This window comes from Montipora capricornis, chromosome 7 (genome assembly GCF_036669925.1).
Source record: "Montipora capricornis isolate CH-2021 chromosome 7, ASM3666992v2, whole genome shotgun sequence".
NCBI classification, from domain to species: domain Eukaryota; kingdom Metazoa; phylum Cnidaria; class Anthozoa; order Scleractinia; family Acroporidae; genus Montipora; species Montipora capricornis.
In genome coordinates, this window is record NC_090889.1 from 46749593 (window position 1) to 46764592 (window position 15000).

Below are 15000 nucleotides of genomic sequence, written 5' to 3' on the forward strand. Positions count from 1 at the left end.
AAATAAAAATGCTGTATAAATGAAGGAACTTACTTCAATCTTCTACTTGACTTGGCACCAATTAAAATGTGATCAATTTCTGCTTTCTTTGCATGAATAGCTTTTTTTATGGCAGTAGCATCCTAAAGCAAAATAAGCACGAAAAAAACAGGTTCAAAACTTGAAAATACCATCTCTCTATTACATATGGCTAAATTAGCTGTGTTAATCATGAAATGGCAGAATTTCATTGAAGGGTAGTGAAATTTCTTGTACAAGATTGACCCTTTTGTGGGAACAAATGAGCCCAACAAGTTGACCTGTTCCCAACTGAGTGGCTTCATAGCTCAGTTGGGAGAGCGTTGCACCGGCATCACAGAGGTCATGGGTTCGAATCCCATTGAAGCTGACTGAATTTTTCAGGTGTCTATAAAAACTGACAGTTAAGTGCAAGGATCAAACCTTGTATACTTGTGTTCCTGGTTCATTAAAAGCATGAGCATTTTTCACCATCAGCATCAAGTCTCTCTCAGCTTCTTCCAGAGATGTGTACTGGTTATTCTTAATGAAAAGAAAAGACAAATTGGTGATCTTAGTTTGGGCTTTTTCAGTTTTTGGAAAGCCACTAAGAATTAGAATCAGTGATAGTAACTCAGAATAACATTTCAATGTCTTCATGTTACTCTTCAACTGTTGATTAAATACACTGTAGTCCTCTATCTGAAGTGTTTTCTAGAAAGATAATGCCTCATTTGAGATCATTCCTGCAACCTGCAGTCAGACAACCAATTCCAAAGGGACAAAAGTGTGCTAGTGAAAGCAACCCACCCCTTCCCCAAGCGCCAGTACCACAAAAATCCAGGTAACATTTCAAGGGAAGTGGAGGTAAAATCTGCTGCCATGTTTTGTGTATAGTCTTCCACAGAGATAAACTTTATTACACTAGGTTAAATGTAAATTATCCTGAATAAACTAAACCTAACCCTAGAAAATGAAAAAACAGAGCGATTTGCATACAGTCATGTACATGTATGACATGACAACATAGTACTTGCTTGATAAGGAAAATAAATTTGGACCAATAAACCCATTGACCCAACCAGCGCCATAGGATGCCCCAAGTTGACAAGCAAAATCATCTGGCGTTTGACTGAATAAAATCTGTTTATTAAGTCTCACTCCCAGGGGTCAATGGGTTAATAGAGGGGATACTTTTGACTGGTTAAAGGAGCTGACTTCACTGCATGTGAACATTTAGTTGTATGTGACTAAAAATACAATGTGGGGTTCAAAGAACATTTAATAGTCACGTAAATATTTTAGCTTAAGAACAGGTTTCTGTCTAACAAAGAGCATTATTTTATTGTGGCCCATGCGATTACGTATACGAATAATTTCTCAGATAGTGTTTTCTTGGTCCTTGTATGGCTGATGGACGTCATGGCAAGAATTTGCATTCAAGGTAAAGAACCCCTCCAATATCCACTGGTTTTTTTAATGTTTTAAGTGTAGGTCCTGTTAAAAAACATTGTAAAGACCTTACCCTAGAAACTTACCCTCAATTTGTTGCACATCATCTTCAAGTCTATTGGTTCTTTAATGATCTCATAATATTCTGGATAGAGCTGTTGACCAAAATCAAGCCATCTTTGATGAATCTTTTTTAAATTCTGTTTTCATTTTGAGGACTGCATGGAGCAAGTCTTGAATTTGTATAGCACAGAATGCCAAACTTGCCCAAAAAATTATTCATTACTAAATTATGTTATCTGCTGTCCATCTGGGTGCACCATGTACAATCGTGCCTCTTAAAATAATCTAAAAGAAAACCCATTTAAAACCTTTACAAGTACTGCACAAAAAGTAGTGGTAGGCATCTGGATTGATGTAAAAGTGAGCCAAATGCTAAGCTTAACTTCTAGAATCTTGACTTGAGTTTGATTCTTGACTCGCAGCTGAATCATACAGATACTCCTCTGGAACAGTGTGTGGGATCTTTGACGTTCCACACAAGTGATGTGAGATAGGGCCTACAATGTATGGTTAATCACCCTTCTCTGAGAGAGTAACAGACAAGAGCTAGTATACACTTTGGATTTTGCACATGGAGAAATGGTGTGACTAATGTGGCAAAACATACATTTTGCCACATGCCCTTTTTGGAAAATTAAGGCCCAATTTAAAACAGCTGAAACAAGTTGAAACAAACAGCCTGAAGAATCAAGTACTTACACTCTGGGGAGGTAACCTTTTGAAAAGCTGGCAGATGACTCGACCATGGCTGTCTTTCATCTCCAGCACAGCACTGATAAGTTCCTCACAATAAAGTGGAACATTAGAAGAAGAGTCTCCATCCTCATCATCTCTTGTGGACATGGATTCACTGTCCTCATCATCTACAACAATCATCATCAAAGCAAAATATTTCATTTTATTATTCCACTATTACGTCATTTTACCATATTTGGGCAAGAGAACGTGCAAAATATGACACAGTATTACACTGTAGAACAGAGCAAATACGGAGGGAACTGGAGTTTTCGATGAACGAAATTGTTTTCAACACGATACAAAGCCCGAGAATTTAGCTTGTCATCACTTGTCTCTCGTCATTTCGTTATAAAATGGGTTGTTCTAGAAAAAATCCACACCCCCCCCCCCCCCTGACGGATGGGATTCTGGAAATTCTCGCGGGAGGGGGGGTCAAGGACCCTGGAAATCCAGGCGGGAGGGGGGATTGAACTCGAAAAAGTCTTCTGCAGGGGTCATCTGAACCGATAGTTCACGCGATTCGAACGTTTAGTTCGGTGACAGTTTAGCGCTCTCAGACCCTGAAAATAGTAGAAATATTTTGTTCACATATTTCTCACCTGACATAAATGATAATCTAAGTTCCTTTGCAGGTCTTTTTATAGCAGAAAATGCGAACAAGATACTAAAGAAAGAGCCGTCGCAACAATATTGCAACGAAGAGTTTGAAACGCCTGACACATTTTTACTTGTACCCAGACACAGCGTGCCACCGTTGTTTCGTGTAATGATACTAGAAAAGAAAGTAAACAATTGATTTACTTTCACACCTTCTCGCACTTTGTATTCGCATTTTGTGTTTGAGAAAGCAAAACAAATAGGCGTCCCAATCTGCAAGAGCCTGGTGAAGAACCCATGCACTGGACGAATCTGTCGAAGTCGGAAAGCCATCAGTAGCCGGTTTTAAAATAATTCGTTGAAAGTTGAAAATATATGTTAAAATTTCGTTTTCGTGAATGGGAGCTGTTTCAAGTGATTTTGTCTTGAATAGGTTCTTTATAGCACACATTTTGTCTTTCCGATTTACTAACGAAAGCCTAAACTGTCGGACTGAGAAAGCTCTTCACGACACAAGTTTGAACTTTCCTTCCACTGCAGATTAGAACTACAGGCTCTTGAAGATAGGATATGTGACTCAAATTATCCAGTCTTTAAGATATAAAAGAATTTGAACGATAAACAAGTTTAGACTCATTTTTCAAAAGATTTTGATCATGTTTGATTTAAAAGGTTTCGATCCTGAGTGGACGAGACTGATGTTATGTCTCCAAAAGGAATGACTATTGAACTCTTTTGTCATGTTCTCTACTAATTGTATTTACTTTTGGACCATATTTAGCGCAGAGAAAGAACAAGGGCAATTGATTTTTATGAGCTAAGAACATATAAACACTCGGTCGCGTTTTAGCATTTTTGCTCCTTTCTTTTGTTAGTTCCACACAACAGAATTTTTATATAATTTAGCCAAAGCTTTAGAAATTAAAAAAGAACATCTTCTATATGTGATTGTGCATATTTTCTATTAAAAATAAATTAAATTTAAGCCTAATATTTTTTCCCGGAAATCCAGGCAGGAGGGGGGGTCTTTTGTCTTGGAAATCCAGACAGGAGGGGGGGTCTTGGGCTTCAGGAAATCCAGGTGAGAGGGGGGGGGGGGGGGGGGTTAAAAAACGACCCCATCCGTCGGAGGGTGTGGATTTTTTCTGGAATAACCCAATTGACTATGGTCAATACAGCATCTTCCATATAAGGGAGGGAACTACATCGTACACTTTATGTGTGCCCTGAAGGGGAATAAATCATTTAGACAAGAAAAGGAATCCGTAAAATAATAATATTACACTGTATATACATGTAAAGCTGGGCCAGGTGCCTTCATTCCTTACATTATATGTACTCCAGCCCTATTAAATTAAGCTACTTCACTTGAGTGAGATTTGTTTATGCAACTTAGTGCTGAATGACGTGCTGTGCCCCACCAGTGGTCTCCAATCGTTTTACATGTACGTGTACTCCATCCCAATTTCTGCTGCAATTTTTGGATTCGGTTTTTCCTAAAATGAGTCATGTTAACTTTAAAGGTTCATACACCTACAGTATGACAACAATCATGCAACCAACTGTGAGTATTGACTAACCTGCTGTGCTAGAAAATTGATTACTTGCTGCATTTATTCTTTTCAAGTAGCTTTGTGTGTTCTTATCCATCCTTTGCTCTTCCTCATCACTTTCTGCATTATCATCCTCACTTTTTTCGTCATCTTCATCATCATCCTGAAGACAAAAACATCTTCACACTTCACAAGGTTGTCATGGATCAAGTGAGTTATCAACTTGAAGATTCCTCAAGATTTCCATCAAGACTCAGTTTACAAAAAAGCAACAATTTTATTTACCGGTAATAATAATTATGTACTCATCTTTGTGAAAGGAATTTGTAAAACTGAAGAACATTGCAAATTGCACTGCATTACACAATGAAAGTTGACAGCAGTTTTGCATGAGGGCATTGAATTCTTCATTCACACATTTACCAACTAATGCTTAAAGCAAGAAATAATATTGATATCAGGTTATTGGGTTATTGCTGCAAATTGAGATCACAAAATAAAGCAAAAGCTTATAAGCTTCTACACAGACAAATTTTGACATAAAATCTGGAAAAAATATAGGTGAACAGATTTATCTGAACAATGAAAAATAGAATAAATAAGTAAACCGCAGAGAAATCAAGTGAATTGTGAATGTGAAGGATGGATGTTGAACAATATAAATACATGAATTTGACCATCAGTGCCCTTAAAAACAAGCAATATAAGCCATGAGGCTTCTTTGGAATTTTGGTGTACATGTACCTACCATTCTGTCTTCAAGTGGCATCCTCAAAGACCCTAAAAGATTTGATGAAAGTGTTTACACTAAGATCTGCAATTAGGGTTGGGGCACAGATACAGATAAGCAGTACCATTCTGCAGATCTACTGTACAAACTAAAATTGCCAGTAACATTTATGTTAGGAATTAAGAGATTCTTCCTTCAGTAAAAAACCCAGCAGGTTTAAAGTGGCCTTTAATACATTTACAAACATATGTACATGTACAATGTATTAATGAAGGGACATAGACTAAAAAGAGGGGCAAAGAGGGGACAGTTTTTGACTGCTGAAGAAAATTGCAAAAGATTGGTACAGACCTTGTTCATTGAGATGACCACAGAGTTGAGCTTTCGCATTGGCAAACACTTCTTGCAATTTAACAGCATCTTTGTGCTCTTGCAAATCTGACTGGTAAAACTTAATGGCATTTTCTATCAGCAAGCACATGTCATGGCTGAATGTCTCAACATCCTCATATTCATCTGTTTTCAGGCGTTGCTGATTAAAGCATAAATCAAAATAAGAATAAGAACCTGAAACTAATGTTAAAACAATAATACAATCCCTAAAACCCCCTTGCCATAATTGAAATAATATTCTGGAGAAAACCAGTTAAATGTCATTGTCAAGGATTTATAGCTCTGGTGCACAGAGCCATACAAATCGTTTTCATTCAGCAGTGATCAAAGAATAATTATTGAAAGAAAAGAAGATTCAGTGCCACCTTCCTGTTACCGGTGACATTACATTGTAAATTCAGTATGTACAATGAAAAAGTCTGATTATACAGTCAAATAAGGTTAACAAACATAGTAACACAATGCAGTTTTTGATGGGAATCTCAATCCCAAGAGCAGATCAGCATCAGACTAAATATGTATTGCAAAATAATATACATAAAATCAAAGGGAAAACTCAGTTGAACAATAATACTGTAGTGAACCTCTGTCTACATGTAGATTTAAGCAGCTTTCCACGAAAATTATAAATCATACTTAAAGATGGCAATAGTGCAAGGAAGAGATCAAGCCATTGATTCCAACATCACTTTTTTACTGTTTATTGCTTGTACCATATTTAAATTATGTTTTTTTTTTCTTTCAGTACAAAATATTTACCTGAATTTTTAACAAATCAATCGGCGAAGAAATAACTTCATAATATTCTGGGCTGTTTCTGAAAAAAAATTAATGTGCGTTTAACATTAACATTATTTTTGAAATAGATAATTATGCTTGTTAGTTTTTGCGAAGTAAAAGAAACAATATTTATTAGTCAAACTGCATCTATAGACTAGTTAAGCAATAGAGGACTACTGTGTTTACATAGCCTCATCTAAACACAACTGGGAGTTGGGAGAATTGGAGACAGTTGCACAAATCCGAGACCCAGTGGAGGGTTTTTAGTTGTGTATTGTATCCTTAGGTGTCTATAGCAAATCCTATATTTTCATCCAATGGATTGGGGAAAAAGGGCAAAATAATTATGAAACTCGTCCATCAGAAGGAACCCCCAAATTCATTGTTACATGTACTTCTGTATAACATGAATTAAAAGACAGATCTCACAAAGAGTTTGACAGCAAAAAGCTGAACTGAAGAGTCTTTGTTGCAACTAAACAATGCTTCACAGTGCCTTCCTCCCCGAGCAACTTAGTCCTCTTCGATTCATAAAGAATAATATTTCTACTATGCTTCTCAAAGGATTCAGAATCTTTATCGAGCAAAACCACTGGGTAACAGATGCAGACTAACATACCACAGAAATGTACAAGGTTACATGTATAATGTAGCTTGATTTTTTCTATTACTGGTATTTTGAAGTTAAAGGTCCAAATCACTTTCAGTATGAACACAAAAACAAAGATCAAACCTCCTTTTAGGGGCACGAATGAAAGATTCACAAAGAATCCTCCCATCGTCATCCCTGTAGTTTCTAATGGTTTCATACAACTCTGCACAAATGTCTGCCTAGCAAAAGAATATCATATAAAAGTCAAACTTATCATTACTTGTAACAGTGGATACATTATTAAATGGACATGCTAGTTACATTGTAGCATCAAAAAAAGGACAAAAATATAGTTACAATAAATTTTGCATTAACCAATTGACCCCTTGGAATTTTAGTCTGTCTCAGTCTATCTCAGTCTGTCTCAGTCCACACGATTTTATGTGTCAACTGGGGGCATCCTAACTTGTGTTTGAGGTGTCAACAGATTAATGACAGTTACATGTACATGTAGGTGCGTTGCTTATGCTGTGATTCAAAATTGTCCTTGGATTGAACGTTTTCAAACTAGTGCTATGTTGATTTTTCTTTTGTTTCAGATTATGATACATACATGTATTATGATAAGGAATATTAGGCAAAGAAAAATCACAATAATGCGAACTGGTCTGAAAAATTTTAAGCCAAGAAAAAATTTGAACCATAACATTTTACACTTTCTGTTTCTTGAGTGGTATGCCTTTGGGCAGGTCCTGTCCACAGTTACACAAAAGTATTTCAAAGAATATAAAAAGGGTGGCTCATTGCCAAATCAAGTGACTTACAATGTAACAAAGAAAAGATCTTGCTTGTTGGGGAACTATTCAGTGTATGTGGTAAGCTGTGTGATGTTAAAAGTTAAACGAATAAGCTACGTGTACAGGGCATCACCCTGCCTCAACCGCCCAACATAACACATGTGCATTTAAGCACAGGGGAGTTTCCCAATGGGCAACCAAGGATTTATCAGGCCAACCAAATTCAAGGGTTTGGTTGTCCAGCTTGGACCTGGATGTATTTTTTATTTCAAGCACTGATGTACCATTAACTTGCTTTAATTTAACCATAAACAAAACACTAACTGGGTCAGTATTTGGAGATGTAGAGCGCTTTCTTCGTTTCCTTTCAAGTCCATCTCTTCCTTCACTTGTGTTGTCCTGAGACCTTGTGCCACCACTGGATGAACTTTCAACAGCAATATGTTTGCGCTTTGTTATTGATTTTTGCATCTGGATTGGTGTAAACTGTTGTCCCTTCAGATGACTGTAAGCTTTATACTTTTGAGAAACAAACGAAGGTATTATTAAATGTTCAATCTCTGATATTGCGTTTCTAGAGTTCAGATTTTCTGTCAGCTTATATAAAGCCAAGTATTCCCAAGCTGGTAACATTTGTGGCAAGAAGCTACAGTAAATGTCCAAAATATTAATTAAGGGGTGACATTTAAAGACAACTTGACTACAGATTTCAACTATAGATTTGAAGCATTTTCGTCGGCTCGCTAGACACAGGCTATCAGTTCACATACATGCTGTACCTAAAATGGTCAACGAACGCGTCAGCAATGAAGTGAGGGGAAAAATTTTTTTGCAGCTCTGAGAAAAAATGGCAGACAAAAGCAGTTTTGGACTGGAATTGACCAAGCCAGAAATTGATGCTTTAGTCAACAACACATGGAAAAGTAGTTGATCCTGTACTTTTCAATAAAACACTTCTTCTGCTTGGGCTTGCTGGATATAAAATACATGTAATTATAACCAACTCGGCGCTATGTGCCTCGTTGATCATCTATCACTTCATATCCATGCAGCGCACCCTCGTAAAATAATAATTGCTGAATGGTCATTTTCATTTCCATCTACATCTACATGTTCCAGCACTCATACACCATATAAGCCTTTTTAGAGACATCACTGCCAAGCAAGCCACTTCTGCTGGAGAGAAAAGGACAACAACAACACTGGGGACTCCATCCCCTACTCTTTTTCGAATAGTGTGTGGGTTCTTTAATGTCCCACAGGGAACTTAATTATGAACCTATAAGATATTATTTTGTGAAACAGGGTCTAAGGTTTATAGTCCTTCTCCGAGAAGACTTGAACCCGTGACGTCCCGCATGACAGCTCAATGCTCAACCAACTGATCCACCAGTGCGCTGTGGCTCAGTTGGCTGTCATTTTCTTCTAAGGGTCGTCGACCTTTTGGCCATGCAACTCCATAAAGTTTCTGCAGAATCCTGTCAATTTTTTTACCTGAGGTGCAACTTCAGAATACCCTACCACCATGGTTTCCTCAAAGCGGCATCATTAAATTTTGAAGAACAAGACATAATTATGCACCTGTCACTGTAAACCCCCACCCCAGGGAAACATGCGGCATTAGCTACAATGCAAAACCAAATAAGGATAATGCCCTACACAAAGACATACAGGGGACCAAAAAACTCTTTGTCTAAGCCGCAGTATTACTTTCAGAAGTGCGATTTACATTTATTTTTGAACTCCTCAACATTTGGTCAACACATTTTCACATGGAAAAAGTGCGAAATTCTCTATCTTCATCCAGGAGACATCACAATAAAAGGAGACAACGCAGTCCATTAAGTCTTCAACTTTTCCGGTAGGAAATGCACACAATAAATGACGTAAACACTACAGATTTCATCAATTTCATCGAAGAGATGAAGATAGGAAAACGAACTTTCTTTGTATCGATGGACGTCACAAGTCCATATACAAACATACCACAGGAAAAGGGAATCACTACAGGATGCAAAGCATACAAAAACTTTCACAAAAATAATTGTCCAATACCACAAACTAGATCAAAGAAATGCTAAGACTCATACTCTAAGAGAATTCTTTCCAGTTCAAGGGAAAGAACTATCTACTAATTCACGGTACCACCATACATTGACGATGTTTCTTCATTGTGGGATGTGAGCAAACCGGATATAGACAAGTTCATCACACAAGCAAACTCACACCACCCAACCATCAAATTTACAGCTGATATCTCAAACACTGAAGCCACATTTCTAGACACTGTTTTATACAATGGCAAACGCTTTCAAAATCAATCCATCCTGGATATAAAAACACACTTCAAGCCGACTGAAACCTTTCAGTACGCTCAAATTTCCTCCAACCACCCACCAGGTGTCAAAAAAGGATTCGTGAAGGGTGAAGCCCTTAAGACTTCTACGCACTAATTCTTCAAGAAAAACTTTTGAAGAGAACATTGCTCTTTCTTGCTTTCTTGCTCGGACAAGGTAACGGACTAAAATGTACTAATCCCCCACCCCATAGGGAAAAGCAAAGGCCAAAATGTACATACCAGTCCCCCACCTCTCTGGGAAGGCAACGCAAAGAAATGAATTAATCCCCCACCCTCTCAGGCAAGGGAAAGAGTCAAAGACCCCACAAAGCCTAACCCATGCTCCATGATTACCCGGGGTGGGGGTTAAAAGTGACAGGTGCATTATCTATTCATACAGTATGCAATTAAACAACCACATGTACAAAAGAACCAAGAAGATTCAAGGAATTAAAGGTAGTAGTGACAAAATCAAATCGGACAACATCATTCAATCCAGCACCAGCCAAACAACTGACTTCAAAAGTGCAACATCACAAGTCATTTAAGGTTACATTTATGAGAACGGATAAACCAATCAAGTTTACATGTACATGTAGAAACCGTACATGGAGTAACAAGATCAGCTGCTGGCAAATGAAGCAAAAGCTATTTTTTGAAATAATCGCAGAAAAAGGTTTATCCCACGAAGGGAAGGAATCAATAATCTCCAGAGAATATGCAAACTTACATTCAAGAGCAGTGAAGCTACCACACAATCACCTCCACAATTTTTCCAAGCGCTGCACAAAGAGAAGCCGGCAAGAGATCAGCGGAATTAGTAGGTACGTTGTGTATGAAAACATGCTTGCATCTCATTGTCGCTTATATGACGCCTTACATTGTGAGCCTTTCGTATGTCCTTGAAGAAAAATGGCAAGTTCGGAGTTCAGACGAAGAAATCGCTCGAGATCTCCTCCAGAAAGAAACAGATCACGCTCCGACCATCGTAGTAGAAATCAACAAGAACAGGCACAAGAAAGGTCCAGGTGAGCCCTTGATTGTCGTAGATAATTTGCTGTAGATAGCAAGAATTTTTTTCAACTTTAAAATAAGGCTGAATTATCGATGCTGCTTCTTCATCTCCTTCTTCTTTTTTCCTCTCTTGGAGCAACTATAGAATACGTTTCCCAAATTTTAAGTCTGTCTCATATTTCCAAATAAGTGATCTATTTCGCGAAAATTCGTTGAGCGAATTTCGGCATTTGATTCCGTAAGTACTATCCGCTGGAATCATGCTTGGTGGGTTTTCGGTTCTGATCTTTTCATGTACCTTGCATTGTTTTGAATAAAAACTTAATGTTGTTTTTCACTGCACTTCCGGTTCTTGATTTTAGGAGGTACCCTTCCTAAAACGCGATAACAGGTAGTTCCTCCATGATCAAAAATAATTTTCCATGCGGGAAAACCAAGGTGCAGTCTTACCACAGAAAGGCTACGAAGGCATACCTCAGCAAAGAACAATAAAATTTATCAAGTTAAGGCCTTGCCAAACGCTCGCAACATTTCAATGCAACATCTTGCAACATGGTTAGGCACAACATGTAACTTTTTTTGTTGCATACTTTTGGCCACCCTGTTGTGATATGTCGCAAAATATTGGATCAAAATTTGAAAACAGTCAAATTTTTTGTACAACATTTTGGATATTGCATGATTTTGCACTCATTTAGCCATGTTTACGCAACATTGTTGCGCTAGGGCATGCGCATTAGGTCCACTTCTTGCTCAGCAGGGGCCAGGGGCACATGAACATTGACATGTTGCGTTTAAAATGATGAAAATGATGTGTGCATTCAACGCATGTCGCAACATCTTGCAACAATGTTGCGTTGAAATGTTGCAAGCGTTTGGCCAGGCCTTTAAATAGGATGTAAAATTATTGAGAGTAATCGTCTTTTGATCACCTTTGTATCGCCACAGACTCTTTGCAAATGTAGTGCTATTAAGTGAAATTAGCATCATTTACAGCAATACAGTCAATGATGAGGAACATGAAATAAAACACAGTCACTGAGTCACAAAACCAAACTCATCTTGTTTTAAGCAAACATTTGAAAAATTGATTTGCCCACTATTTTGCTAAAAGAAGTCCAAGGATGTTACCAGAATTACAATGTGGGTCTCTCATGTGTGGTGAGAATTTAGCAGATACAGTCATTTAATTTCCCACAATTAAACCTGTTTCAATAGGTTTTATTCCAGTTGAGCCCATGTGTAAGCGGTGTGAGTGAGCCCACATAAAGGTGCAAAAACAAGGCTTTTGGGTTAAAACAAGAATTTCTTATCAAAGGTCTGTCTGATTTCTTGATTGGTGACCGTTTCCTTCGCCTTTTTTTCGAGTACTGTAATTTGAGGTTTGTCTGCAGTCCTAATTTTATCGAGGAAAGTGTGGAAAGGCACTGTATAGCATATGGATGTGTTTGTAGGCGACACAGTAGTATTATATTTGTAAGCCAAGTCAACCCACGGTGTCATAAAACAGAGACTGATATTTCCATACGTACAATTAATTTTATTTCAGGACTTGCTGGAACTTGCTGTAGAAATAAAAAACTTGAACTCTTCGATTCGAAACAACAGTAAATAGAAGTTTATGAACCTGAATTCCGTAAACCATGAGGCTGAGTGTTCTTGTATACTCTTGTACATTCTCATGTGTTCTTATGTGGTTCGAACTAGCTAGAACAAAGAAAACAGAAAGCTATCTTTAATAACATTCTAAACTGTAACCTAAGGCTAATCACACAATGAGGAAAAATCAAAGAAAGAACAAATAAAATGCACTTTAACCATACAATGAAATAATTATTCTACACAAAACTAGAAAATTCTGAACTTACTTTAGTTTCCGAGATGTGAGTGTTTCCTTATATGTACATTTTGATCGTTGAGAGATGATCTCAAGCGTTCCAGTTGATGTTAGAGCTACATGTAGATACATGTATAATTAATTAATTAAGTTACTTTTAAAGGAAAGCAATGAATTATTTGAGTACAATATGCAAGAAACGTAACACCTAATGAATTACAAAATTAGAAATTTGTCACGAAAGCTGATTATTGGGCCTGAAAAACTAACAGTGTTAACCAAAGTAACAACCTGAAATATAACTATCAAGGGCATCTTCCATTCAACAGCTGTGGTGTCTCTTCTTCTGAGAAGATTCTGGATAGGAGCTCATTATTTTTTTTCACATTTTGCGCACTAAATCCCTCAATCTTCTCTATATCTGATTGAATGTTGACCCGAGAGTCTCACTTCTGCGCCCTGAAACAAACACCACTTAAACATGGGCTCAACTGTAGTAACAGCTATTATGATAGTAACTGTTTCCTTCAGTACAATTACCAGTACTGTTTGTCATCTGAGTTTTGTTACATGTAGTAACTAAAATACATAGACTTTGAAAATCCCATTCAAACTTTGCCGAAATTGAATTACTGAGGTTTAGCCAATGTATCCTTTCTCATGGAAACTTTGGAGCCTGGCCATATTTTTATCTTCAATTGGCAAAAAAACATCCTGCCTTGTGATTACTGAAGGAGAGTCAATACTTCCAGGAAATACTGTAGATGGGGCAACTTCTTAAATGTACATGTACAGTACGGTAGTGGTGTGACTTCAATAATATTGTCACCCATTGTTCTGAATAATTCAAACTGTTTGCACCCAATTGGACAGATATTTAGTTCCACTCTGTACTTCTCTACAGTGCCCCTACTCTTGTAAATGTGCACGATAGCTCTTGATTGAAAAAAATAATTAATCAAGCTATGCAGGAAGGCATTGGGACAACCATGCAGGACCTAGGTTTGGGGCAACTCTATCCAAAAAACATATGTACTGATGGTAATCAATAAACATAAATGCTTGCATAAAGTACAACTGTGTGACTAATCCATTTGCAGTAAGCTGTGCACAAATAGTTTGTCATAGCAGTTGTACTTTATGCAAGCATTTGTATGTACTGAACATGTACTTATAACTACAGTAGCCATTGATTATCTAGTAGTACGGAATAATTTAAATCTTCTAATTCTTTAGCTTCTATTAGATTTGAATTTCTTACTGCATTTTAAATTTTATTTACATAGAATTAATTTTATTGTATTTTATTGTTGTATGTTACATATTTCACTGAAAAGCCCCTTAGGGACGTGGAATAAACGTATGTATGTAACTATGTATGTATGTATGTACTGTTTATAAGAATACCAGAATAATTAATGCCTGCTATTGTTTTTTTACTCACATGGAAAATACTTTTTTCTAATTTGTTCTTCACAGAAAATCTAAGTTGCAGTCTGGAAGAAGGCATACTAGTAGGGAGACTTCAAGAACTGCGGTAAAAAATAACTTTTCAAAGGGATTGTTGTCATTTTTAGAATATTCTAATACATGAAACTACTGCAAAAAAGAATAGAATAATTACAACAAGAGGAATTATGAAATGGCAGGTACAAAACGCAGGGCACAGGGCACAGGTCACAGGTCATTGTTTTACTTATAAAGAAAGTATCCTAAACATTCATAAAAGCTAACCTTAGGCTTTAAAACTTTTCTTTAGGCCTAATTAGGCCCAAAATTAGCTTTTATTATTTTTTAGTATACTTTTCTTTAGGCCTAATTAGGCGTAAGGTTAGCTTTTATGAATGTTTAGGATACTTTCTGTATAGGTTAAATAATGAACTGTGACCTGTGACCTGCGTTTTGTACCTACCGTTATGAAAATTAAGTGTTCCCTGCTGTCTCTGCTTGTCTAATTCATACCTACATGTACAGGCTACTGTATGTCTTCTCTTGTGGATAATGCTTAAAAAAGATGGACAATACAAACATGTTTGCTCATGAGCTCAAAATTAGGAAGCAAGTTAGTACATCAAAGGGGCTATTATATTTAGAAACATTAAGGACGGTGTCTACTAAT

General features: G+C 37.1%; 2 protein-coding genes and 1 non-coding gene across 3 annotated transcripts in view; 2 read left to right on the plus strand and 1 right to left on the minus strand.

The window, feature by feature from the left end:
- LOC138057298 (protein polybromo-1-like) overlaps window positions 1-10857 on the minus strand; it is a 63861-nt gene extending 53004 nt beyond the window's left edge. The window contains exons 1-11 of the mRNA XM_068903353.1: window positions 10761-10857; window positions 8017-8211; window positions 7037-7134; window positions 6283-6340; window positions 5482-5662; window positions 5149-5180; window positions 4428-4563; window positions 2212-2375; window positions 1536-1604; window positions 442-540; window positions 34-122 (exon numbers count right to left, since the gene is read on the minus strand). Coding sequence (XP_068759454.1) covers window positions 34-122; window positions 442-540; window positions 1536-1604; window positions 2212-2375; window positions 4428-4563; window positions 5149-5180; window positions 5482-5662; window positions 6283-6340; window positions 7037-7134; window positions 8017-8163 — 1073 coding nt within the window. The 5' untranslated portion in view covers window positions 8164-8211; window positions 10761-10857. The remainder of the gene's footprint in view (window positions 1-33; window positions 123-441; window positions 541-1535; window positions 1605-2211; window positions 2376-4427; window positions 4564-5148; window positions 5181-5481; window positions 5663-6282; window positions 6341-7036; window positions 7135-8016; window positions 8212-10760) is intronic.
- Trnaa-ggc (transfer RNA alanine (anticodon GGC)) lies at window positions 316-388 on the plus strand. Its single transcript has one exon. It is a non-coding gene; the product is annotated as a tRNA-Ala (tRNA).
- A 43-nt stretch (window positions 10858-10900) lies between the features above and the next one.
- LOC138057299 (smad nuclear-interacting protein 1-like) overlaps window positions 10901-15000 on the plus strand; it is a 25112-nt gene continuing 21012 nt past the window's right edge. Inside the window, exons 1-2 of the mRNA XM_068903354.1 lie at window positions 10901-11058; window positions 14361-14418. Coding sequence (XP_068759455.1) covers window positions 10943-11058; window positions 14361-14418 — 174 coding nt within the window. The 5' untranslated portion in view covers window positions 10901-10942. The remainder of the gene's footprint in view (window positions 11059-14360; window positions 14419-15000) is intronic.